The sequence below is a fragment of the Oryx dammah genome, unplaced genomic scaffold (assembly GCF_014754425.2).
Source record: "Oryx dammah isolate SB20612 unplaced genomic scaffold, SCBI_Odam_1.1 HiC_scaffold_14, whole genome shotgun sequence".
Classification (NCBI taxonomy): domain Eukaryota; kingdom Metazoa; phylum Chordata; class Mammalia; order Artiodactyla; family Bovidae; genus Oryx; species Oryx dammah.
In genome coordinates this window covers 42,649,656-42,676,505 of record NW_024070198.1, presented here as the reverse complement: position 1 = coordinate 42,676,505, position 26,850 = coordinate 42,649,656, and the positions used below count along the sequence as shown (strand labels likewise).

General features: G+C 43.7%; 1 protein-coding gene across 2 annotated transcripts; it reads left to right on the top strand.

Moving 5' to 3' along the window:
• The first annotated feature begins 1,308 nt into the window (after positions 1–1,308).
• On the top strand, positions 1,309–21,064 carry OAT (ornithine aminotransferase). 2 transcript variants are annotated; one of them, XM_040254830.1, is made up of 11 exons: positions 1,309–1,430; positions 6,642–6,724; positions 8,490–8,717; positions 11,461–11,685; positions 11,801–11,896; positions 14,513–14,640; positions 15,288–15,410; positions 16,049–16,177; positions 16,926–17,039; positions 18,077–18,221; positions 20,027–21,064. In XM_040254830.1, the coding sequence occupies exons 3-11, from the start codon at positions 8,519–8,521 to the stop codon at positions 20,185–20,187; spliced, it is 1,320 nt and encodes a 439-aa protein (XP_040110764.1). In that variant the 5' UTR covers positions 1,309–1,430; positions 6,642–6,724; positions 8,490–8,518; the 3' UTR covers positions 20,188–21,064. The 2 variants fall into 2 exon arrangements, with proteins under 2 accessions (XP_040110764.1, XP_040110765.1); XM_040254831.1 differs by lacking the exon at positions 1,309–1,430 and adding an exon at positions 1,824–4,037.
• Positions 21,065–26,850: the final 5,786 nt, after the last annotated feature.

The following is a 26,850-nucleotide window of genomic DNA, read 5'->3' as shown; positions in this document are numbered from 1 at the left end:
TTTTCCATTTTGGAGTGTGGCACTCGTTTCCAGATGGGACCCTGCCTGATTAGGGCAGTCTAAGGGAACCCAGGCTGAGGTGCAGTCTGATTTCTGGGGGCTCTCTGCAACCGCCCTCAGAGAGGGGTGGCCGGCACGCGGAAGTGGTCTGCCCAAGTGTGGGATAACCCTGCGTAAGCTGCTTTTCCACTCCCAGCTCTGTTTCCCAATATGTAACAAAAATGGTGTAGACTATAGGATGGCATGGTCTCTTCCGGTTCTAACATGAGGTGGCCTGCGTGCTCATATCCGACTTTTTGGGACCCCGTGGACTATAGCCCGCCACCCTCCTCTGTCCGTGGGATTTCCCAGGCAAGAATACTGGAGTGGGTTGCCATTTTCTTCTCTAGGGATCTTCCCCATCCGGGGATGGAACCTGCATCTCCCGGATTGGCAGGCATATTCTTTTACCCCCGAGCCTATTACCCTGTGGAGAAAGCAATGGCACCCCACTCCAGTACTCTTGCCTGGAAAATCCCATGGACGGAGCAGCCTGGGAAGCTGCAGTCCACGGGGTCGCTAAGAGTCCTACACGACCGAGCGACTTCACTTTCACTTTTCACTTTCATGCATTGGAGAAGGAAATGGCAACCCACTCCAGTATTCTTGCCTGGAGAATCCCAGGGACGGGGGAGCCTGGTGGGCTGCCGTCCCTTGGGTCGCACAGAGTCGGACACAATTGAAGCGACTTAGCAGCAGCAGCAGCAGCTATTACCCTGGCCTGTGCATGCCCACTTCTGGGTTTTCTAACGGATTGTGCAGGGCGTCGCAGACAAATTTACAGAGCGTTTTGCCCTAATTTCAGTATCTACGAGCAGCCACGAGGAGGGGGCAGTGGGCTTTCCGCTGCAGTGGAGACTTAAGCGCTGCAGCACACCAGAGTTCAAGGGCACGGCGGCCGCAACTCCTGTCCGGGGCCAGTACAGGCGGGCGGCCTGCACACACGGAAGGCTCCGCGAGGCAAAGGCCTTGAAACGCAACCCCGGGAAGAACGCATCTGGAGGTCCAGTGCCGTGTTTCACCCCTTCGGATCTTGTTTTCTCGCCAGCAAAGGGAGGGCGGTGAGGGGAATCGATGAAAAGGCACGGATCCAGGCAGGCGCCTGAACTCAGGTAGCGACCCCGCCCCGCTGCCCGGAATTGCGGGGCGCGGAAGGCGCAGAAGAACCGCTGGAATCCGCGCCCCGTCCGGGTACGGGATGCGCGGCGCCGGGGCGGGGGGCGGGCCCACGGCGATTGGTGGCCAGTCCTCCGCCGCCGGCCAATGGGCGGCAAGGGCGTCCGCGGGGGGCGGGGCAGCAGGCGCATCTTAAGCTCTGTGACGCGTCGCCGTCGCCGCAGCTGATCCTTGGACGCCGCGTGTCCCCGTGCTGGCCTTGGAGGTGCCGCCAGGTATCCGTGCGGGGGGCCGCGGGGCCCGGGCCGGAGCTTGGGAAAGGGTCGGGCGCCCCGGGCCGGGGCGGGGCGGGGCGAGGCGGGCGTGAGCGGCTCGGGTCCCAGGTTGCGGGGAGCGCGCGGAGGGGGCGCGCTGGGCCTCCACTCGGAGGGCAGGCTCCGCCTGCGCAGAGGCTTTGCGCAGCGGGCCCCGGACTCCCGGGGCATCTGGGGCGTGGGGAGGGGGGTGGCGCGGGGAGGGGGGTGGCCCGGAGAGCCGCCGGCCCGCGCGCAATCCGGGCGGGCAGGGCGCGGCGCATCCCGTCCCGGAGGCAGGAGGACAGAGAGGGAGGCTGTGGATGTGGCACCTCCGCCTGCCAGAGCGGGCGGAGCCGGGCGTGCCGGCGCTCCGCCCCCGCCCTCCCCGGCCTGCAGTCCCCCCGAGCCCGCGCCGGGGCCCCAGGCGCCCCAGGGTCCCTGCCCCTCGGCCTGGAGCCTCTCGGGCGCCTTGGGGGTTTCCGGGAGGAGGCCTTTTAGGGCGCCGGCGCGCGGGGCGGGTCGCATTCTGGATACGCGGGACTGCTCGGTAAACCCACGGAGTTTTGCCTACAAGAGTGGGGCGCGCCGACTCTTGTTGAGAAGGGGTCCGAGCCCACCCGGGCAGCTCTGGGGGCCCCTGTACTACCTGCCTATCTCCTCCCCTCCCATAACCTATCTCCTTTTCTCCTCCAGCCTTTGTTCAAATAAGTCTTTAGGCAGGTAGAGCCTTACCGTAGCGTTCAGGTTAACTACGTGATGTCAAGGGGTTGGGGTCCACCGGACTTTGAGCACGAAGACGTCATCGTTCGGGTTTCTTCGCCAACGGTGCTGAGCATTTAATACATTCTGGTTGAATTGAGTGGGACACCTGTACTCAGTGACCTAGTCTCCTCCCTTTGTTACCGTATCTCTTACCTTCTTGAGGTTCAGTTTTCACCTCTGAAAAGGTGATAAATTAAGGGGGGGAAGGAGAAGTGACTTTGGAATGAAGTGGCTTTAAGAAATTACTTCCTTCTCAATTCTCAGTCTCTTCTTCGGAGTTCTAAGAGTTTCTATAGGGAAACTAGTTCTCTCCATTGGAACCTGGAACTGTTCTTTAGGTATGTAATGCACGCTCTTCATCTTAATCCACTGGAAACAGTGGGCTTCTTTCATTAGAATATCCTGGTTCTGTTTTAAGAAAATCTAGTTCCTGACTGTAACAGCCTGGTGGGAAAGTAAAATCTTTTAGTGAGGTTTAAATAGTAAAGCTTACTGTTTTGGGTTTGCAGTTTTTTATGGTGCTCAAGATTAGTTTTCCATCTGCTTCCCAAAAGACCCAGTATAACTTGGAATGGTAAAAATTCTGAAAAAAGACTTTCTTTTCCTCAAAGAGGCTGTATTTTTGTTTCCACCCATACTCTGCTTTTATTACAGTAACTTGTGGGCATAGTTTACGCCCTTTACTGAGTTCCCAGGGATGGGTGAAATCCACATTTAAAGGTAGTGGTGTTGGGAGAGGGAGAGGGTGGGATGATTTGGGAGAATGGCATTGAAACATGTGTACTATCATGTAAGAAACGAATCGCCAGTCTATGTTCAATACAGGATACAGGATGCTTGGGGATGGTGTACCGGGATGATCCAGAGAGATGATATGGGGTGGGAGGTGGGAGGGGGGTTCAGGATTGGGAACTCATGTACACCCGTGGCTGATTCATGTCAGTGTATGGCAAAACCAATACAGTATTGTAAAGCAAAATAAAGTAAAAATAAAAATTAAAAAAAAATAAAGTAAAATAGTGTAAGTGCTAAAAATAAAAAATAAAAATAATAAAGATAGTGGTGAGTGGATTTTGGAGGTGTGTGGAGGGTGTGACCTAACTGAGCCAGTACATTTTCAGTAGTAACAGTTTAAGGTGTTTGCCAGTGACGCACTTGAGTTGACTCTGAGCCAGATTAGGTTAAAAAAAAAAAAAAAACCAACAAAACCCTAAACTTTTGTTGGCTGAACTTTCCAAAAAGGACTGTATTTGTGAATGGTTGCCTAAAGAAAAGTAAATATTTGACAAAAGTAGTAAAACCAAACTCTTCCCCCAGTGGAATATTTTAAGCGGATTTCTGATGAACTCATGCTGGTTTTTCTTTTAGAATGATCTTTAAAAATAGTACTTCTTGCTGCTGCTGCTAAGTCGCTTCAGTCGTGTCTGACTCTGTTCTAACCCATAGACGGCAGCCCACCAGGCTCCCCCGTCCCTGGGATTCTCCAGGCAAGAACGCTAGAGTGGGTTGCCATTTTGTTCTCCTAGAACTCTTCAGAATGCAGCCTTTTATGGATTTCTATTTTAGGTATGTTCTAGTGTAGATAGGATGGATTGGGTTGGTCTAATAATAGCTTGAAGGACCTTGTTAATTATATGTTTTACTGAAAATATTCAGTATTAAAATTTTTGTTGTCAATAACTCTTTGTCCTCTTCTCCAGGAGCCTAGGTTAAATGCACAGCCTGGAGTGAGCTGATCTAATGAAGGGGACTCTTGATGAAAAGATTTTTCTTGGTGATGTCATACTAGCCTCCTCTTAGACTCTGCTCCATCCTTTGGTGAAGGTGAAGTCGCTCAGTCGAGTCCGACTCTTTGCGACCCCGTGGACTTTACTGTCCATGGGATTCTCCAGGCAAGAATACTGGAGTGGATTGCCATTTCCTCCATCCTTTAGGAGTTGGTGATTTAACCGTCTGCTTGGAGGGCCTTGCTATTTGTCTGTCTTGATTCCCTCTTAAGTCTTAAGTCTGTTTAGGAATGACCTCATTCATTTGACAGATAAGGAATGCCCAAAACTGGGCTAGGTTCTGGGGATGCAGAGTGAATTTTAAGACATAGTTACTGTCTTTTTAAGGAGTACAGACATGAAAGGAGTACTGTCTTTTTAGGTGGACAGGCATGAAAACAAGTGTCTTGAGGTGTTAGAACCTGTGACAAAAATCTGTGCAGAGGTCCTAGTAATCATAGAAGGTCTGATGTGGTAAAATCAGTAAGGAGGTGTGAAAGGGAGCTAAGATGGATAGTATTTATTCATAGAAACAAGATAAAAACGTTAGTGATTACCACACAAGCATGGAATTTCAGGTAATTTTCTTGTGTTCCTTATTTTTTATCAATAGAAACAAACTTGTGGAAGAAAAGAGCTCTAGTTTTAAAAAAGAAACCCTGGCACAGTTGACTCTTTTTTTTTTAATGTTGTAGAGATTAACTAATTTCCTTGTTAATTTAAAGCAAGAAGGAACTATTAATAATTGGTCATTTTGTGCTAAGTTTGGCACTTTAACGTTATCTCATGTAAGCCTCAGTAACGGCCTTGAGTGGCTTCAACTTCATTTTGCAAGTGGGGACATTGAAGCTAAAAAAAATGGACAAAATCATCCAAATGAAGTAACTCTTAAGAGCCCAAGCTAGAATTTAAGTCCTGATTTTCAACTCTGAGGACCTTATGGTCCACTCTTCTGGTTTTCCAAGCCTTTTTGGAAGAGGAAATTGTTGATGCTGGCTATTTTTAAGCCCATCTTAATTCTCCTCTAATATTTCTTATGTTGTGCCAAGCACAGTAACTTGAACACAGAAGGCGTTTTAATAGAAATGTGCTTACAGGATCCTAGCACATTTGATGCATTGAACAGCGGGGCTTTTACCAGTTGAATTAAATATTCAGAGTTCATCTTTAAAAACCTTAAGCATGAGTATTAGTAATGTTTTGGATATTACTGTTAGTAAGTTGTAGTTATGAACTTGGCATGTAAATGGATATTTTGTCCCATTTCTTTTGCAAATGAGCTGAACAAGTAACTTGTATAAAAGGAAAATGTTCAGTTTAGGTAATTTTAAAGATTCCTTTCTCACAATATTCTTGTTTAGAGAAGTTTTAGTGTTTTTTTTTAATACCCCCTCCCCCCCCCAATACACAGACACACACACCTGGCTTCTCAGGTGGTTCTAGTGGTAAAGAACCTGCCTGATAATGCAGGAGGTGTGAGTTCAGTCCCTGGGGCGGGAAGATCCCCTGGAGGAGGGCACAGCAACCCACTCCAGTATTCTTGCCTGGAGGATCCCATGGACAGAGAAGCCTGGTGGGGCTACAGTCCATGGGATGGCAAAGAGTTGGACTCGACTGAAGTGACTTAGCAAGCACCTCTTTTTTGGGGGGGAGGGGAGGGCCTTCTGCCTCTTTTTTGGGGGCCCTACCTGTGCAGCATGCAGTAATCTTTGTTTCCTTTGATCGAACCCATGCCCCCTGCATTGGGAGGGCAGTCTTAGCTACTGGACCACCAGGGAAGTCCTTATAAATGTAATTCTCGATCATTAGGAAGCATGGAAAATATAGAACAGTGGTAAGGTAGCCATAGTGAACTTCCTTGGGTGTATTTTTTGTAGAGTTGAACACCGTATATATGATTGTATTATTTTTTCACTTAAACATATCATAAAACATCTCCATGTCATTGAAAACTAATTATTTTAAATAGCAATATGCTATTATGTGATTTGTTGAACTATTCTCATATCGTTGGATGTCTTTTATTAATGAATGTTTCACCACATTCCTGAGTGTTGCTTTAGGATCTAATCTTGAGAGTGAAATTAGTGGTCTAAGAGCGCAAACACTTCTAAGGATTTTATTCTAGTTACAGTTCTTTTCAGAAAGTGTTTCAGTTAAAAGTATATCTAAGTAGCACTGTGTTTTTTTATTATTTTGATCAAGACAAAAGTTAACGTGTTGCTCTTTAAAAAAAAAAAAATTCTTTATCTGGCTGTTAGTTTCGGCATGCAAACTCATAGTTGTAGCCTATGGCTACGTGACCAGGGATCAAACGCAGGCCTTCTGCATTGGGAGCACAGTCTTACCACCTAGCCACTAGGAAAGTACCTCGTTTTGACTTTTTAGTTGGTCAAACAGAGCACTAATTCTGAGTCTCTACTCAAGCAATAGAGTTGAAAATCAGTGTTTAGACTTAGCATTCTGGGGAATTTCTGTCTAGTATAACTAGAATTTTTGCTGTTTTTGCTAATGGCTATCTCCCATGAATGATTCTTATATATAATATTTTTTGTTGTTAACACGTATTTCTTTGAAATAAGATATGCTAGAAATTAGGGATCTTTTCCTTCAAAAAAAGAGAGAGATGCACTTATGCTTCTAATTCTGCATTTTATTTCAGGAGTCATTGGACCTTCTGAAGACGTCCCTGGATCTCGGGTTAAAAATCCTTGTGATCTCAGCTGTGGGAGGACAGGCTAGTTGGTGAGTCTTGGCACACTAAGTGCTGGATTTTCTTTTAGCACATTCCTGAACATACCGGATTTAACGGCTAGTGCCAAGTTGAAAGCAAAGCAAGCCAAGTTCCAAGTATTAGCTTTTGCTAATTGGGCAGCTCCAACTGAATGCTGGAGATTTGCATGGCCTGACTTGTCATTAATAGATTTCTCTTGAAACATGACTTAACTGGTCATTTTTAAAAAGCATAGGCATATTAAGTATGCTTGGTGTTGGCAACTTTCCATTAATCTTGAAATGTATCTTTAAAAAGCATGCCCCCCCCTTCCCTGCCATGATTGCTCTGGATTGTCCCCAATTTCCTTGTTATTATTCTTAGTTACTTCTACGGCTCAGTCTGTACATCACGGCTTGTCATGACTGTTAACGATACAGTTGGCTACAAAGCACTGGTGGGGTGAGAACAGTGATGACATTGGAATATATAAATAGATGGTCAGTAAATGTCAGTTTGCTCATGATATTTAGGATTTATTACTCAACTTCTCAGCTTGTAGTTTGAGGTGCTTTAGCTCCTTGTTGCTTTTTTCTCCTTCAAACAGTTGCTTTTGTGGTGAAGCTTTTTTGGAGGGGCATTAATTTCACAGAAGCAATCATCCTAGCAGAGTAGACGGTTTCTTTTGGGAGCTCTAACCTTTCCTCTCATACATTGTTTTTGTTGTGTTTTTGGTCTGTTCCTCTTAATGTAAAAGCTCTTCAAAGGCTATTTGTTAGAAATTGCAAAACTTTTTCCCCCATCTTCGTTTGTGATTATTTTAACCCAGAGATGTTTTAGATAATTGTGGCTAAATAATAGATTTTACTTCTTTTTTTGGTCACGCCATGAAGTGTGTGGAATCTTAGTTCCTGAAGCAGGGATCAGACCCCTGCCCCCTGAATCCCTGTATTGGTTTTAACCACTGGAGTGTTTTTAACCACTGTACCACCTGGGAGGTGCCACAGATTTTACCTTTTGTAGTTTCTGTCTTTCCTGCATTAAACTTAGAAAGCCCTTCCCTTCCCCTAAGGAATCACTTTTCCACCCCACCGCTATTACTTTTACTTTGGGATGGTCTCTGCTCCCTTTGTGGAAACCAGATTCCTCCCTAATTTCCTCACTCCTCGTGGGAGGACCAAGCTGATATGCAAAGTGTTCTCAGTGCCTCTGTCCCTGCCTACATGATCCCTAGCCTCCCCGCCCTCCCCACCCCCACCCCAGGGCAGCCAGCATCTCTGATTTGGTTTCTGTCTTTGGGCTCTCGTCTCACACCCCCGCATAAATACCTTTCAAGTGGTGGCTCAGCTCTTTCTGACCCTGTGCTGTTCAGCCTTGCCTGACTGCCCCAAGCTTGTCAGGTGGTACAGAAGGGTGTTTGGGGAAAAGTAAAAGCACCTACTTTGCATGCTCTTCCCTGTTCTCTTGGACTTCTAGCCTCGAGCACTTTGTGCTTGTGTGTGTCCTTTGGAGTTTATTTACTTGTGTATCCGCTTGTTCGTCCTGTTGCCCTTCAAGTTCCCCAAAGGCAGGAGTCAGGTGTTCTCTTTTTTTGTTTTTGGTTTTTTCATTTTATTTCTTCAATTAAAATTTTTTTATACAATTTTTAAATGTTGCTTTCCATTTGCAGTTAAGACTCCCGTTCTCTCTTATTCTCCTGATTCTTTGGTGCGCGCTCCAGGTATATAGTTGATGAGTAGACATCCCCCTACCGTGCGAAGTGGCTTACTCTTTATGCCTTCTGTTTCCTTTGGACAGGTTGGTGATATTCCCACTTGAAGGACATCATGCTTTCCAGACTAGCGCGCTTGCAGACTGTTGCTGGCCTTGGTCGTGGAGTTCATTCTTCAGTGCCTTCTGCTACATCTGTTGCAACTAAAAAAACCGTTCAAGGCCCTCCGTCCTCTGATTACATTTTTGAACGGGAATCTAAATATGGTGCCCACAACTACCATCCTTTACCTGTAGCCCTGGAGAGAGGGAAGGGTATGTTTTCACCCTTTCCACCACCCCTAATTATTTCCCTTACCTTTTTGTAAAACTTGCTATTATATTTTCTCACTGTACATTTTTCCAGAGGCATTTAATTTCTGTCCTGCCGGCATGATTAATTCAACATCTCTTGAGTCTCCGGTGCTTGCCCTGTCAGGTGCTGTGGGGAATGCAAGGTCATGTGGACTTGCCCGGGGGAATGTATAATACACGAGTAAAGCACTATAATATTGTTGTCACTTTTTTTCCCTTTAACTTTTATTTTGGTGTAAAAAGCTGCCACAGTAGCACTAGAATTTCTCTTTTGGTTCTCTTCACCCAGATTTCCCAAGTCCCCCCTTTTTTTTTATTGCACTTGCATAATCATCTTTGTCCAGAAACACACATACATTTTTTTTCCTTGAACCGTTTGAGAGGAAGTTGCAGACATGCTTCTTTACCCCCAAATGTTTGTGCTTTTTCTGAAACACAAAGACTGTCTTACATAACAAAGTGTAATTATCAAAATCAGGAAATTCACATTGGCACAGCACTGCTCTCTAATCTGTAGGCCTGATTCAGATCTCGCTTGTCCTGTGTAGCAAAAGAAAACGTCAGACCATGGGTTGCATTTGGTTTTCTAGTCTAATCCAGAATAATTCCTCAGTATTTGGCTTCTCGACCTTGATATTTTTGCAGAGTACAGGCCAAAAATTTTTAGCATGAACCTCCATTTGGGGATGACTGGTAAGGTGTAAAAAATTTTACTCCCACTTTTAGCATCCATTAACGATTCTTGTCTGAATAAATGATTACTGATTGTTGCCAAATGGTGATTTAATCCATATTTTGAAATAACAGCCATCATCAAATCGAGCCGAAATTTATTACTTAGCCCTGGGCCAGAAGCTAATGCAGTCATTTGCCTATATGTTTTTTTTTTATTTGGGGCCAGTACTGTAATAAATAGAGCTCCTTCTGAACAGATGAAAATCTAGGTTTATATTTTACTAATTTGTAAACCTACAGTAGCAGAGCATGCACTCTAGAATCTGACTGGGTTCAAGTCCTGGTTGCATGCATGCCAGCTTGGGCTAGTTATAATTTAAGCATCTACTTCTTACCTCTGTAGTGTAAGGATGGTGCTCATAGAGGGTTTTTGATGAGATAAAGGACAAAAGCACCTTTAAGTACGTTAAGTACATGGCAGAAATTAGGGGAGCCCCTAATATATTTTATGGTCAGCTTAAAAAAATTGTTATAAAATGTACATAGCATAAAATTTACTGTTTTAACCAGGGTTTAATTCAGTGGCATTGAGTACATTTATAATGTTGTCCAGCTGTCACCACTACCTCGTTCTAGAACATTTTTCATTATCCCCAGAGGAAGCCCCACACTCATTAAACAGTCACTCCCCATTGCTTCTTCCCCTAGAGCCTGGCAGCTACTCATCTGCTTTTTGTTGCTACAGACTTGCCTATTCTAGATGTTTCATGTAAATGGGGACAGACAATATATGACCTATTTCACTTAGCCCCATGTGTTAGCGTGAGTTAGTATGTATCGCTATTTATGCTTGAATTAAGTTCTCCATTTTATGGAGATACCACGTGTGTGTCCATTCATCAGCTGATGGACATTTGGGTTATTTCTGCCTTTTGGCTATTTCAAATAACACATTTCTGTTTGAACGGCTAGCTGTCTTCCACTTCTAGGCGTTGGGTTGCGGGGTCATACAGCATTTTATGTTTCATGTTAACTTGTGAGGAACCCCCACGCTGTTTTCAACAGCTCTTGCACCACTTTACATTACAACTAGTTATATATACGAGTTTCAGTTTCTCCACATCCTTGCCAATTCTCATTTTCCTTTTTAAGAAGTGATAGCCATCCCAGTGGTAGTAAGTGCTCCCATTGTGGTTTTGGTTTGCATTTTTCTCTACTGACTAATGATAGCATCTTTTCATATGCTTGTTGGTTGTTTGAATATCTTGTTTGGAGAAATGTCCATTCAAGTTCTTTGCCTTCCTTTTTTTTTTTTTTGGCCGTGCTATGCAGCTTGTGGGATCTTAGTTCCTCCACCAGGGATTGAACCTGGGGCTCTTGGCAGTGAAAGTGTGGAGTCTTAACCATGGGACTGCCAGGCAGTTCCATTTGCCATTTTTTAATTGGCTTGTATACCTTGTTGAGTTGTAGGAGTTCTGGATAGTAGATCCTTCCTAAATAGATGTGTGATTTGGAAGTATTTGTTTTCATTTTGTTGGTTTTTACAGTCAATCGCAATTTTTATGTTTTGTGTAACTTCTTCCTTTAAATTCCAACTTTAGGAATTCTCTGGTGGTGGCCTAGTGATTAGGATTTTGGGCTTCACTGACGTGACCTGGGTTTAATCCCTGGTCAGGGAACTGAGGATGCCACAAGCGTCATGGCATGGCAAAGAAAAAAAAGGAAGAAAAAAAAAATCCAGCCTTAAATAATAAACAGGTTTCCAGGAATAAAGGTTTTACTCTAGAGTTTATAAAATCTTTTCATGTTACTGCTGTTTTTATTAAATGTGTAATTTGATTCTGGACAGATAAAATATAATTCCATATAAACCAAAGTGTATTATGCTTGAGTAAAAATATACCTTAACCACAATTCTCTGTTAACTAGAGGTCCATACATAGGTATTCAGAGGGCTGGCTAGCAGTCTGAACCTTTGAAGGTTGTGTAATTTAGTGATTTTTCTAAAATTACTTTCCTTACGTTTTAGGCATTTACGTATGGGATGTTGAAGGCAGAAAATATTTTGACTTTCTGAGTGCTTACAGTGCTGTCAACCAAGGGCATTGTCATCCAAAGATTGTGGATGCTTTGAAAAGTCAAGTGGACAAGTTGACCCTAACATCTAGGGCTTTCTACAATAACGTGCTTGGTGAATATGAAGAGTATGTTACTAAACTTTTCAACTACCACAAAGTTCTTCCTATGAATACAGGTAAAACATTTCCTTTTTTTTTTTTTTTTTTTGTCAAAATAGCCAAGAAAATCTTGTTTTCTGGTAATTTAAAACATTATTTAAAACTGATATTTTAAAATGTTCTCTTGGGTAGGAGTGGAGGCTGGAGAGACTGCTTGCAAGCTTGCTCGTAAATGGGGGTATACTGTCAAGGGGATCCCGAAATACAAAGCAAAGATTGTTTTTGCAGGTATGTAAAATTCAGCATTAAACTGCTGTGATTGAAACATAAAATTGTTAGTTACTATTTTAACTTATGATGAGATATTGCAAATGCATTTGTCTCATATGTTATATCGAGGCTTCCCAGGTGGTACTAGTGGTAAAGAACCCACCTGCTAATGCAAGAGGCCTAAGAGACGCAGTTTCCCTTCCTGGGTTGGGAAGATCCGCTGGAGAAGGAAGTGGCACAGAAGCCTGGAGGGCTACAGTCCATAGTGTCTCACAGAGTCGGACGTGACTGAAGTGACTTAGCCATGCATGATACATTGAATGTTGCATAAGAACTGAGAGATTTCCTTTTCTTGGGTTCATTTCCAAGTATTTCTTGGATGCTCCTATAACTCCCTACCCCTCCCTCCCTAGAGTGAGTGACCATGTGATTTATTTCCCATCTGCTTATCTGATTTTTTTCATAGCAGTTTTCTGGTTAATGAGACAGTTTTGCTGATGCAAGCATCATACAAAAATGTTGCAGCAGTTTTGTGAGGTTGTTGAGGTTGGGTTATGTTCATGTAGGGTCATGTCCTAGGTATGATACGAAGTCTGAGCCTTGGTGTATCTCAAACACTATGAGATATTTTTGTGCCATGTTGTTAAAAGCTGTTGGACGAGCAGGGCTGGCATTGCCCTGAGATATTTCTGCGAATGGTTAAGAGGAGTGACTCATATACTGAGCAGGGAGACCAACAGTTAATTTAGATTATTGATTTGGTCTGACTTTGGGATAGGTTCTGACTTTTTCTTTTCTAAAACTTTGATTTTAATTTTTAAAAACATATATGGAGAAATTTGTTGCTGCACACGGTTGAGATTCTTTCTTGTGATGGTTGAAATCATGAAATACTTTGCCTTGTGAACACATGTAGCTAAATTATAAGCCCCATAATACAGTAGAATCTAGACTTCATCTGATAGCCAGCCAAAGTTGCTGTCTAGGGAGGGGATGGTGACCAATTCCTGTTTCTGAAGGAGAACGTCTCTGCCCAGCTCTCTGATCTGCCATTTTGGAATCTCATGCCTTGAGTTGTAAGGCAACATAACTGTCTCTTGCAAACAAAAATGGCCTTTCTGGTGACTTTCCTCCTTAGAGACCGTGTCCAGTCTCTCTCATATTAGCACAGGGTGCAAAGACGTTTCTCCCAGGCATGGAGAGAAGTCAGTAGGAAGAGACAGAGGACTGTGCCCCAGCTGCAATCCCTTATTCAGCAGGGTAAGCTGCAGGGAGCGAGCCTGCTGCGGCCGATGGCAGAGAGCAAGTAGGCTATTGGCACGCTTTGTCTTAAACAAGCCTGGGCAGAATCAATAATGCTGTTGCTTGTGGACAAGTCAAGTAGGGATTACTCATAGCTGAGAGAGGCTCTGCAGGGGTTGTGCTGAAGGATGCTATGAAGCCAACTTGGAATAATTCAGTTCAGTTCAGTCGCTCAGTCATGTCTGACTCTTTGCAACCCCATGGACTGCAGCACGCCAGGCCTCCCTGTCCATCATCAACTCCCAGAGTTACTCAAACTCGTGTCCATTGAGTTGGTGATGCCATCCAACCATCTCATCCTCTGTCGTCCTCTTCTCCTCCTGCCCTCAGTCTTTCCCAGCATCAGGGTTTTTTCAAATGTGTCAGTTCTTCGCATGAGGTGGCCAAAGTATTGGAGTTTCAGCTTCAGCATCAGTCCTTCCAGTGAACACCCAGGACTGATCTCCTTTAGGGATGGACTGGTTGCATCTCCTTGGAGTCCAAGGGACTCTCAAGAGTCTTCTCCAACACCACAGTTCAAAAGCATAATTCAGCACTGGGTTAATTGAGTTGCTGCTGGCAGAGCGGGGGTGAGAAGATTTTTTTTTTAAAAACGGGAGAACCTCCAAGCCTCTCTTAATCTAGTTTGTTTCTTTTCTTCCTTGAATTTAACCACATTGAAGTTACCTTGTACATTTGCCTCACTGGTTTCTGTCCTGGTGTGTCTTCCCTAATAGCATAGAAGCTCCTTGGGGGCAGGGAGCTTGCCAGCCATCATTCTATCCCCAACACCTAGAGCAGTGCCTTACATTATTAATCAGTCTTCAGATTACTAATGAAACAAATTAATGGGTAAAAATTGTTCCTGAATAAAGGTCAATGTCTGTCTTCTAGTGCATAATAGCTTATAACACTACGAAGGCAAATTGAAAGTTTTCAGACTGCCTGAGGATGTTTTATCCAAATGAAATGTAAAATTCATTCTGCAGAATAGTTAGCCTGTACTGTTGGATTTTTAAAAGGAGAAGTACAGATTCTCTATGAAGGATAGTCGTTTTTTTCATGTCACTATCATAAATGTGTCCAGAAAAACTGTCTCTAGAAAAACACATATTGAATGTTTCAGTTTTTAGGGTTTGGGATTATTGAAAGAAAAGACAAATGTCTCTCCTCAGGGGCTATGCTATGTATTATAGTTGGGAGACTCAGTAGAGCTGTACAGGAACTAAGATCCCACAAGTATTGCACTGTGACCAGGAAAACAAAAAGCTTTCTGGAGTATTTTTGGGGAACTGTGAAATTAACTTGGGGGGGTTTGTTTGAAAAAAATGACTGTTTATTTCTTCTTTCTAGCTGGAAACTTCTGGGGTAGAACATTGTCTGCTATCTCCAGTTCCACTGACCCAACCAGTTATGATGGTTTTGGACCATATATGCCAGGTTTTGAAATCATTCCGTATAATGATCTGCCTGCCCTTGAGGTACTTCACCTAGTATCACGGTACTTTAGCTCATAGTACATAGAACCTGCATTAGTTCAATGTATGAATTGAAAATAGACATCTGATTGTACCGAGAGTCATACATCTCATAACTTATGTTCCAGGCCGAGATTCACACTGTTCTCTGTAATGATCAGTTAGTTTCTAACATGTGGAAACCAGATTCCATGGCCTAATCCTAACTGCCAACTAACCGTTAGATTTGTCTCCTACATAAATATTAACTTGAGTATTACCTGTTAATTACTTTAATAGACAAAATTAGTGAGTTTTCAGCCAGCCTTTTAAAATTATGAAGTGGAAGACTTCTAAAATAAAAAGATACACTTTTAATGTATCTGTTTAATGGCGTTTTAAAAGGCCATTTTCACTAGCTTTTATTTGCAGTACATTTGAGTATTATATTAGAAAATACAGGATAGAGTAGCTTAAAGCTGAGGTATTTGGAGCTTTTTGATTGTAATTGATTGTCAGAAAAGTTGTGCTTGGAAGTCAGAATATAAGTTAGTGTGAAAACTTAATTTGCACACTTACTCTTACGGGAAAACATGTGTGTTGTGTGACTTCAGATTTCCAAATAGATTTGAAAGGAAGTTACTAAGAACATACTCATGCTGTTTCCATAGCGTGCGCTTCAGGACCCAAACGTTGCTGCGTTCATGGTGGAACCAATCCAGGGTGAAGCGGGTGTTGTTGTTCCAGATCCAGGGTACCTCGTGGGCGTCCGCGAGCTCTGCACCCAGCACCAGGTCAAAGCCGCCCACTTGCCTGCCTCACTTAGGGTTTGGCCAACAGGATAAGCTCAAAGATTGCATCACCTTTCCACTAGAAGGAGGCTTCATTCTAAGAGCCTCTAAACTTTCTAGGGCTGATAGAACTTTCCAGCAGCAGGCTGCAGAGAAGCTGACTTTACCAGCTGGGCCCTGGTGGACCCTCAGCCCGGCTCCTTCCTCTCTGCCCCAGCAGCCTGTGCTTGGATTCTTCTCAAAGCCTTTGTCGTATCCCTTTGCTCCAGAATTTAAGCTCTCTACCACTCTTCCACCAAACTAGTAAATATTAATAAGAAGTACATATTAACAAATGGTTGTGAAATAAACATAATCTGTTGCCAGAGAGTAGTTCTATTCAGAAACCCCCCACAAAACCCTCACTTTGCATACCTGCCCTTCCACTGTGTAGAACAGTGCAGAGTGGGCCTGTGGGGACAGGGTGGCCTGCACTATTGAAGTCATGTGGGTAATTAAAATATTTTCACAAATCTGAGGGGATGTCAGAATGACAGATTTGTACAGGAAAGAGTAAAATAAAGATAAGTATTTCACTATGGAAATAATTGATTATTTTCATATGCTATTTTCATTTATGTTATTTTGTTGTTTTCCAATAGGTTCTGTTTATTGCTGATGAAATACAGACAGGCTTAGCCAGAACTGGGAGATGGCTGGCTAGCGACCATGAAAATGTCCGACCTGATATTGTCCTTCTAGGAAAGGCACTTTCTGGTGGTTTATACCCTGTAAGTTGAATGCTCAACCACTCTTTGTATTTTCCCTATTCTCATGAATCCCTGAGATATTTTTACATTACTGACTGTGCCTTTCTGAGGGTTTGGTTTTACTTAGTGTGGTTTATATACATAGGTCACCTGGAATATGTGTGATAAAAACATTTCAGAGTTCCATGGTTAACCCCACTTAGTTTAACTGAAGAATTGAGTGTACCTTGGGTTTGCTCCACTGCGTTTATTTTGGATGGAGCCATTTTATCTCCAGAGTACTCCTGTAGACGTCTATGCTTTTTTCCCATAGTTTAGAAACATACTAATTGTTTAAAACCATTGACCGATTAATGCAGAGATTGGAAAAAATTAACGTTTAATTGTTAATCCTTTTCTCGGGTTTGCTGTTCAGAGCCAGCAATTGGTATGGATTAAACGGCTCTGAATGTGTAATGCAGAACATTGTTTTCTAAACAGTTAAAGTATTTCAAAGAGTGGAAAGAATTCTAAATTATATCATTGCACAAATAGCTTTCTTTTAGTTCCAGAATATTACTCTGTGCCACTGATATGTGCCCAGCATGCTTGGAATGTTAGGGCCTTCCTCATTCTGTCACTGGTAGTTAAGGAGGCTGACGTGTGGCTCTTGTTGGTTGAAGCTTCATGTCAAATTTAGTATCTGCTTCCTAAATCTGTTTCTGTAAGAATAAGAGTGGTTCACCTGAGGAGAGACTTGGTCCGCGCTTAATGCCCTTTTGTCTTTCAGGTGTCCGCAGTGTTGTGTGATGATGAGATAATGCTGACCATTAAGCCAGGGGAACATGGGTCTACGTACGGAGGCAATCCGCTGGGCTGCCGGGTGGCCATCGCAGCCCTGGAGGTAAAACCTGCTGGCAGCTCTCAGGAGAGCCAACCAGGCCATCGTAAGGGAAATCAGTCCTGAATATTCATTGAAAGGACTGATGCTGAAGCTGAAACTTCAGTACTTTGGCCACCTGATGCGAAGAACTGACTCATTGGAAAAGACCCTGATTCTGGGAAAGATTGAAGGCGGGAGGAGAAGGGGACGACAGAGGATGAGAGAGTTGGATGGCGTCACAGACTCAATGAACATGAGTTTGAGTAAACTCCGAGAGTTGGTGATGGACAGGGAGGCATGCTGCAGTCCACGGAGTCGCAAAGAGTCAGACATGACTGAGCGACTGAACTAAACTATATGGTAGCCAGTATCCTGGAGGTGGTGCTGAAGTGAGTTTTAAGTCTAGGCTCATTGGTGTAATAAGAAATGTTACAAGATTGCAGTGTATTACAGAACATGAAGTATAGAGAAGGACTGCGTGGGCTTCCCAAGTTTGCAGTCTCCCAGGGCTTTGGGCCTGCAGGTCCTGGCCTGTCCACCTAGAGCTCTCCCTCTGTGGCCAGGCTGGCCTGTGAAGCCTCTGGCTTAGCCCATGTGGTTTCTTATTGTCGTTAAAGTGGGGATTTGAACCCTTTCAGACTTACTCAAGTGCCTACAAAAGGCATAAAATTATTATGTAATCTCTGAGGATGGACTTTTTAGGAGGAAAAAGAAGCCAAAGGAAATTCTATTGCAGTTAGAAAATGTGTTCAGCCCGTTGATTTATTTGCCTAAGAAGAAAATCTATCAGTTGCGTTAAACACATTTAATCCTCATTTTGCCACAGAATCAGATTAATGATGGGTTTTTGAATAAAGCAAGGTCTGTCTGAGTGAGTGTCTGTTACGTGATGAGAAATCAAACTGGTATAGGCTTTGAGAAATAGAAGTGCAAGTTCAGTTACTCTGGTCTTTATCTGATCCTCTTCTTCTTTTGCTTGTAGTTCACATTCCCCTCCAAAGAGCAACATTAAGAAACAGACAGTCTTTAATATATATGTAATTTCTCTTGAAACATAGGTTTTGGAAGAAGAAAACCTTGCTGAAAATGCAGAGAAAATGGGTATCATCTTGAGAAATGAACTCATGAAGCTGCCTTCTGATGTTGTAACGACTGTAAGAGGAAAAGGATTACTAAATGCTATTGTTATCAGAGAAACCAAAGGTATGGAGACAGAATATTTTACAAGGTACTGTTTGTATAGGAATAGCTATTTCTGCAGTGATATGATTTAGGATTCTTTCCACTCTCAGGGTGAAATGCTTTAACATTGGCCAGAAGTCCATTAACTCATTACACATTACACTCTCAGGGTGAAATGCTTTAACTGTTTAGAAAACAATGTTCTGCATTACACATCAGAGCCCTTTAATCCATACCAATTGCTGGCTCTGAACAGCAAACCCGAGAAAAAATGGATATGGTATTTTTTCCTCTGTTTGAAACTGTTGACTGGCCTCCTATCGGCCAAGTTGTTGGCTCTTTCTAATACTCTTCTGGGCTTTCCAAGTAGTGCTAGTGGTAAAGAACCTGTTTGCCAGTGCAGGAGACACAAAAGACACAGAGTCGACCCTGGGTGGAAGATCGCCTGGAGGAGGGCGTGGCAACCCACTCCAGTATTCTTGCCTGGAGAATTCCATGGACAGAGGAGCCTGGTGGGCTACAGTCTATGGTGTTGCAAAGAGTCGGCACACGACTGAGGCAACTTAGCACATATGCGTGCAGTACTCTTATAACCTGATTTATATTAATGGTTCTAGAAATATAGCTGTTTCCTTCAAGAAGGCACATTTGACTAATTTCACCTATATATTCCTTCAAGTCATTTGTTATTCCGCCCTAGGTTATTTATACAGTACTTGGAGAGTTGAGTTTGTTTTCTGTTAGGAAGACAGCACAGAGCACTTTGGAGTTTCTTCTCTGCTCTCCTTTCCTCCCTTGGTCTTGCAGATCAGTAGAGATAAGTAGGAGCAGCAGTGATAACAGGAATGATAATGGTGATGTTGGTAATAAAAATAACCCCAGCTGCCACTTAACTGAGCATTTGGTGTTTAACACATCATTTGTAACCCATAAGAGTTCCTGGCTGGATTTTCTTGCCATAACCCTTCCTTTTCAAAGCAATGGTTTTAACTTTGACTGCATTTTAGAATCACCTGGGGAGCTTTTTAACAAATTAATTCAAGCCTAACCTCACTGCTGGAGAAGGCAATGGCAACCCACTCCAGTACTCTTACCTGGAAAATCCCATGGGTGGAGAAGCCTGGTAGGCTGCAGTCCATGGGGTCGTGAAGAGTCAGACACGACTGAGCAACTTCACTTTCACTTTTCACTTTCAGGCATTGGAGAAGGCAATGGCAACCCACTCCAGTGTTCTTGCCTGGATAATCCCAGGGACAGGGGAGCCTGGTGGGCTGCCGTCTATGGGGTCACACAGAGTCGGACACGACTGAAGCGACTTAGCAGCAGCAGCAGCCTCACTGCACAGACTCTGATTTGATGGGTCTAGAGCGGGGCTCAGGCACTGGCCGTGGCCCCTTAGGTGTTTCTGTTGCAATCAGGGTTTTGAGGATCCTGAGAGTCTAGTTCTACCAGCTTAGGAAGCAAATCCAGTTTAGACATGTGTAATGGTCACTGGGTTTGGATGTTGCTTATTCTGTGGCTGTTAGTTACCTGTATCATACCTTAGTTCTTTTATGCATTGGTTCCTCATATAATTAATTACATCTGCCTTAGCATGTTTTTTTGCTAGGTCAAAAACCCAGCAGAAACCATATCTGATCATACCATTCAAACCATTGCTGAAAAGTAACTTCATTTTTAAGAGTAAGAGCCAAAAGCAAGCTTGTAACTCAGAGCTGCCTTTCTTGAGTAGTAGGTACTGGGAATTCTGTTTTTGCCAGGCTGCCCCCACCCCTGCAGCCTCCTTATCATTGATCAGCATACACTTGATGGTTTTTCTTTACTAGATTGTGATGCTTGGAAGGTGTGTCTGCGACTACGAGATAATGGACTTCTGGCCAAGCCAACCCACGGGGACATCATCAGGTTTGCGCCCCCGCTTGTGATCAAGGAGGATGAGATTCTAGAGGCGGTGGAGATCATTAACAAGACCATCCTGTCTTTCTGAGGGTGGTGACAGTTTTCAGTGGCGCCTGGGAGCCAGGTGGAGACATGCAGTTCATAAAGCTCTGAGTTTCTGTGCTTAATGCAGGCATATTTCACTCCTCCATGTCAAAGGCTTTTTAAAAAAAAATATATATATATATGTTTTTCAGTTCATATATAACAGAATGACTTTTATAGACATGCAGTTTGCTATGTAACATAACTAAGAGAACGTCCTGGCATCTTATATTCGATTAAGTGTTTTTGTGCTTGTATTCTTTGTAGGGTGAGGTGCCTTTCTATATAGACAGCCTTTTAATCAAGCCCCTCAGCATAATTTATATACGTTTTAATAATTTCCTTGCTGGTACAAATGTTTCTATTTGAGAAAGTTATATTAGTATTGCCTGGAAAACTTGCTTAACCTTATAAAGTTGAATCATAATCATTGAATTTTAGCAAGGTGAATGATTAAGCTGACACAAGTCAACTCCATATTGGCTGGTACCAAGACGTATTCTGTGAATGTCATTACTTTGAATTAAGAATTAATGTCCAATATTCCTAGATTATGTTTCAAGTGTTCCATATAATTTGTAAAAAGTGTTTGTTTTCAGTGCATCTTTAAAATAAATCTCATGTCTGAAATGTCTATGTTAGGGACCAGCGTGTGGTTACTGCTGTGTTATCAGTTAACCTCACGTTTTAAGCTCTCTGAGAATGTTTTTATTTGCTTGTGTTCTCTAAGAACATTTCAGTTTGTTTGGTAATCTCTAGAAAAAGAGAAATTAGAAAAAGAAACTTTCTTTCAGCACTCCTTATCTGCTTTCAAAATAACCGCTCTTTTCCCATGTGTATACTAGTACTTGCCATTTTTATTAAAGTATTCTTGCTATGCATGGTATTGTGCAACTTCATTTATTTTTTTACCTGTGCAGGGTATTTTGGATGCTTTTTTATGTCAGTAGTTTTAAGTTTATCTCGTTCTCTTTGAGTTGATCTAAGAAAGAAATGGAAAATTTTATTTGAGCCAAACTGAGAATTATAACCCGGGAACCAGCCTCTCAGAAGGCCCCGAGAACTGTTCCTCCCATTAGACGTCAAAACACCGTTTTGCATACGTTTTTTGAGACTTGATAACGCATTATGGACAGCTTACACAATCGGGCGAGTTACGGGTCATGGGTAATCTTGGCCCTTACAAGATTAAGAAGGAATGTGGGACTTCCTGGCGGTCCAGCGACTTAAGACTCTGTCCTTGCACTACAGGGGGCATGGGTTCCAGTAAGCCGAGTGGCATGACAAAAAAAAAAAGAAAGGAATGTTGTTTTCAAGGAGCTGTCTTATTGGTGCTGGAAAGTGTTGCTCTTTATGGTTGAGCAGGTATTTCCGCCAACGGGCAGGTTTGGTTGTGGCTAAACTGAGACACGCAGTGCATGGAAGAGGGGAGAGAGGAGGCCAAAAGGGCAGAGAATCTGCTTCAATTTTTCTTGTCTTGCCACAAAACATGAATTTTTATTTTCACACTCTATGACCATAGTATTTTATCTTAAGTGGATATATTATAATTTTGTATCAGAAAACATGAATTTTATGTTCACACTCTGTGATGATAGTATTTTATCTAGAGTGGATATATTATAATTTTGAATCAGAAAACATGAATTTTATGTTCACACTCTATGATGATAGTATTTTATCTTAAATGGATATGTCAGCATTCCGTAGCAGGAAACATTTTGGTTATCTTCAGTTTTTTACTTTTTTGTCTTTTAGAAGTGGAACGTAATTTTCATAGTTTTATTTAATACATTAGACGTCACTGTGTAAAAATCTAAGGCATACAGCACGATGGTGTGATAATGTGATCAGTTTTTCACTCTTGAAACTGGTTGTGACCACTTTGTATCTTGTGTATGAGTTGCCGCAGTGGAGTAGATCCTTAGGGGTGAGTCGCTGCGTCAAAGGGAACAACTTGTCATCAGCAGTGACACATTGCTCCCTGTACCCCCTCCCTCGCCGCCAAAAAGCTAACAAGTCACCTCTTAGCAGCTTGGAAGTTAGAGATCAAATCTGAGCCAGGGGTTACAGGAGCGTCTGCTCATACCAATGGCAATACTTGCTGGTCTGCCTGGGAGGTTCCGGCTTGGACCTGCCTGGCCCCCTGCAGTCTGTATAAGACACGTAGCAAACTGAAGTGGGGGTCCTCCTAAACCAGTCAGAGGCTGCTACTTCTCAACCCTGGTTGGGATTGTAAGACTGGGGTTATTAAGGTTGGTGCTGCTTCCAATCGGACTTCCCTGGTGGCTCATTGTCTGCCTACAATGCGGAATGTGGGAGACCTGGGTTTGATCCCTGGGTCTAGAAGATCCCCTGAAGAAGGAAATGGCAACCCACTCCAGTATTCTTGCCTGGAAAATCCCATGGACAGAGGAGCCGGGTAGGCAACTCTTTGGGGCCCAAAGAGTTGGACAAGACTGAGCAACTTCACTTTCACTTTCCCTGCTTCTAATCAGATCCCCTTGTGCATATCAAAAGCACCAGGGTTTCTCAAGCCTTACCCCAGGCTGGAATCTCTGAGGCTGCACGCAGGCCTCAGTAACTTTAAAGGTCCCCAGGTGACTCTGTGTGCCCTCAGGGCTGAGAACTTCCTTTAGGAATCTCACCTAACTGCAGGTTCTGACTCAGTGAGATTCTGCCTCTCCTGTAAGCTCCCAGTAGATGGAGGTGCTGATGCTGCCTTGAGGCATAAGATCATGATGAAGAGTAAGCTGCATTCAGCAGTTCTTACCCATCGGAAAAGGCCTAAAGGCAAGGTGAATTTAATAAACAAACTTCCTGCTGAATTCTTTGAGGGTCTTAATGGTTTGATGAAGGTTTCCCTGGTGGCTCAGATGGTTAAAGAATCTGCCTGCAATGCAGGAGATCCCTAGTTGGGAAGATCCTCTGGAGGAGGGAATGGCTGCCCACCTCAGTGTTCCTGCCCAGAGAATTCCATGGAAAGAGGAGCCTGGAGGGCTACACAGTCCATGGGGTCTCAAAGAGTCAGATGAGACTGGGCAGCTAACACTTTGACTTTCACTTTCATATTGGATTAAGGTCCACCCTAATGACCTCATTTTAACTTGTCACTTTAAAGACTTGATCTCCCGATGCAGTCACATTCTGAGGTTCTAGGGATTAGTTCGTCACCATAGGAGTGTGGGAAGGGGGAAGTAATTCAGCTTCAAACCCCAACAATGTAGTGTTCTTCGGATCCTGACCTTTTAGGACACCTCATCCCTCATAGTTCAGAATCCGCCTGCACATCCTCTGGAGAAGGGATAGGCTACCCACTCCAGTATTCTTGGGCTTTCCTTGTGGCTCAGCTGGTAAAGAATCCGCCTGCAATGTGGGAGACCTGGGTTCGATCCCTGGGTTGGGAAGATCCCCTGGAGAAGGGGAAGGTTACCCACTTTAGTATTCTGGTCTGGAGAATTCCATGGACTGTAGTCCATGGGGTCACAAAGAGTTGACTTTCACTTTCATCTAAATTAATCATTGCACACACGAACTGAGATTGGGACAAGATGTCTGATTTACCTTGGATGAAGCAGAATTACAAAGGTGAAATTACAGTGTGTTTCAGGCACTGGGAGTTTAAAGACCCCAGCCTCCTCCCAACAGGAAGCGACCACCATGCGGGGACCACTAGAAGGGTTAGAACTCTGCTTCTCACACTGGCTGCCTATTGAGGTCACCTGGAGTGCTTAAGAATTAATGTCAATGTTCAGGCCCCACCTCAAATCAATTCCATCACAATCTATGGGGAAGAGGCCTAGACATCTATTAAATGCTCCCCAGTGGAGTCTAGTGTGCAGCCTTTGCAAAATGGGTATTGAATGTGGAGGCATGAGTGATTATTGATTGTAAAGCAGAGTGTCATTCAACTTACCATGCCAGGCACTGGGACTACACTAGGGTCTGCTGGTGAAAAAGACGAACATGATCCTTGACCTCATGGGGCTTTTTAGTATGTTTAGTCCAAGATTGTACTGCTCACTGCATTGCAGGCCCACAAATGAGAGATGGGTTGTTGGGCCAGAAATGGTGACTTGACTTGGAAAGCCAGCAGACCAAGAAGATGGTGGACTGGAGTCCCGAAGAAGCACCTTGCATCTCCTTCCCTCTGTGTATAAAAGAAGCTGGAATTTGGGGGAGGAACTGAAGAGCCTCTTGATGAAAGTGAAAGGGGGAAGTAAAAAAGTTGGCTTAAAATTCAGCATTCGAAAAACGGAGATCATGGCATCTGGTCCCATCACTCCATGGCAAACAGATGGGGCAACAAGGGAAAGAATGGCAGACTGTCTTTTCTTGGCTCCAAAATCACTGCAGATGCTGACTGCAGCCATGAAATTAAAAGACACTTGCTCCTTGGAAGAAAAGCTATGACCAACCTACACAGCATATTACAAAGCAGAGACATTACTTTGCCGACAAAGGTCCATCTGACTAGCTATGGTTTTTCCAGTAGTCATGTATGGATGTGAGAGCTGGACCATAAAGAAAGCTGAGCACCGAAGAACTGATGCTTTTGAACTGTGGTGTTGGAGAAGACTCTTGCGAGTCCCTTGGTCAGCAAAGAGATCAAACTAGTCAATCCTAAAGGAAATCAGTCCTGAATATTCATTGGAAGGACTGATGCTGAAGCTGAAACTCCAATACTTTAGCCACTTGCTGCAAAGAACTGACTCATTTGAAAAGACCCTGATGGTGGAAAAGATTGAAGGTGGGAGGAGAAGGGGACGACAGAGGATGAAATGGTTGGATGCCATCATCAACGGGATGGACATGAGTTTGAGTAAACTCCGGGACTTGGTGATGGACAGAGAGGCCTGGCGTGCTGTAGTCTATGAGGTTGCAGAGTCAGATACAACTGAGCAACTGAACTGAACTATACCGAAAGGGGAGGGAGTGTGGTTTGTTGTTGCAAACTTCTTGGTATTGGAATCCTTTGCTCTTGCTGTAAAGCCCCAACAAGACACATGTTCTTCTCTTTTCTACAACTTTTTATCTCTATATGAGTGGAAAGTTTTGTCTAAAGTCTGACGTTTAAACTTTTAAAGACCAGAGCCTTGACAGTGAGCTATCCTGTATATCTCAGGCTCTAGACAACATTCTTAACTTGCAGCAAAAGCAATAGAATATAGAGTTTAAGGTAAAAGAAACAGATCCAGTATGGGATCAGATTTGTTCTTCCCTACTACAAGTTCAGGGGTTCAATCCCTGGGTGGGGAAGATCCCCTGGAGTAGAAAATGGTAACCCACTCCAGTATTCTTGCCTGGGAAATCCCACAGACAGAGGAGCCTGGCAGGCTACAGGCCATGGGGTCACAAAAGAGTCGGACACGACTTAGTGACTAAATAACAAGAACAAGTTACAAGTATAGTTATTTGAAAAATATTATATACCGTGTGGAGAGGAGAGGCAGTGGTTCCAAGAAATAACATTTATTAGACAGAATGTGCTAGGTGCTATTCCAAATGTGATAGGTTTCATCACAGGTGCTAACACCCCCATTATTTTACAGATGAGAAAACCAAGGCTTAGAGAGACAAAGTTGCCTTGGGTCATTGGAATAGTAAGAGGCGGGGCCCTGGAGTCCTGGGTGGGCTGGACCAGACTTCTGCAGGGAGGCAGGAGGTAGTCCAGGTGTCCCCGTGGCTGGGGAGACAGGGGCCAGCTCCTCCTCTTGGCTCTGGAGAATGGCTGAGAGGCCCCAGGTGTATGGAAAAGCAATTCAATTAGTTTCTACCTTGGGGGATGGATTCTTAAAAATACTAGCAGGAGCCATTTAAATAAAAATAGGTACACAAAAGCAGCTTAGTCCCTTTAGGAAAAACCCTTTAAAATACATTTCAGGCCTTACTCTACTGTTTAGTGCATGTTTAATTGTTCAGAGGAGTTTTATTAGCTCCCAGCCTTTATTTTGATTACCATGGAAATGCGATTTCTCCCCCATGCCTTGGTCCAGTCCCTCAAATCGTTAATGAAATATCAGAGCTAATATGGTTTTTATTATTTGTATCACAATACTTAAGTGCAGAGCAGATGGCAGCTAAAGATGAATGGGAGTAAGGCAGAACCTGGCTTAAAGCCTCCTGTTCAGTAGGACTGTTTATGACTCTGGCTCCTGAATAAATGGGCCGTGGCTGGCTGGAGTGCCTTCTGATCTTGGTGGCTTTCCCCTCCAGACCATCAGGGTACATCTTCCCCTCTAGACCATCGGGGTACATCTTCCCCTCTGCAGTGGGAAGTGAAGGATGCTAGTAAGTTCTGCTAGTCTCTTCTGTCTTCCTTTTATCACAAAGCACTTTGATTTAGGGGTTTCTAAGGGCCTAAAGGATGGATCCAACCAGTCCATCCTAAAGGAGATCAGTCCTGAATATTCATTGGAAGGACTGATGTTGAAGCTGAAACTCCAATACTTTGGCCACCTGCTGTGAAGAGCTGACTCACTGGAAAAGACCCTGATGCTGGGAAGGATTGAAGGCAGGAGGAGAAGGGGACGACAGAGGTGAGATGGTTAGATGGCATCACTGACTCAATGGACATGAGTTTGGGTAAACTCCAGGAGCTGGTGAAGGACAGGGAGGCCTGGCGTGCTGCAGTTCATAGGGTCGCAAAGAGTTGGACACGACTGAG

What these genes read in the sequence shown, in the direction of transcription:
- OAT (XM_040254830.1), top strand. Translation starts at nt 8,519, where the DNA reads ATGCTTTCCAGACTAGCGCGCTTGCAGACTGTTGCTGGCCTTGGTCGT. An exon ending in AGCCCTGGAGAGAGGGAAGG is followed by an intron (nt 8,718 to 11,460) that starts GTATGTTTTCAC and finishes CTTACGTTTTAG; the next exon opens with GCATTTACGTATGGGATGTT. An exon ending in AGCAAAGATTGTTTTTGCAG is followed by an intron (nt 11,897 to 14,512) that starts GTATGTAAAATT and finishes TCTTCTTTCTAG; the next exon opens with CTGGAAACTTCTGGGGTAGA.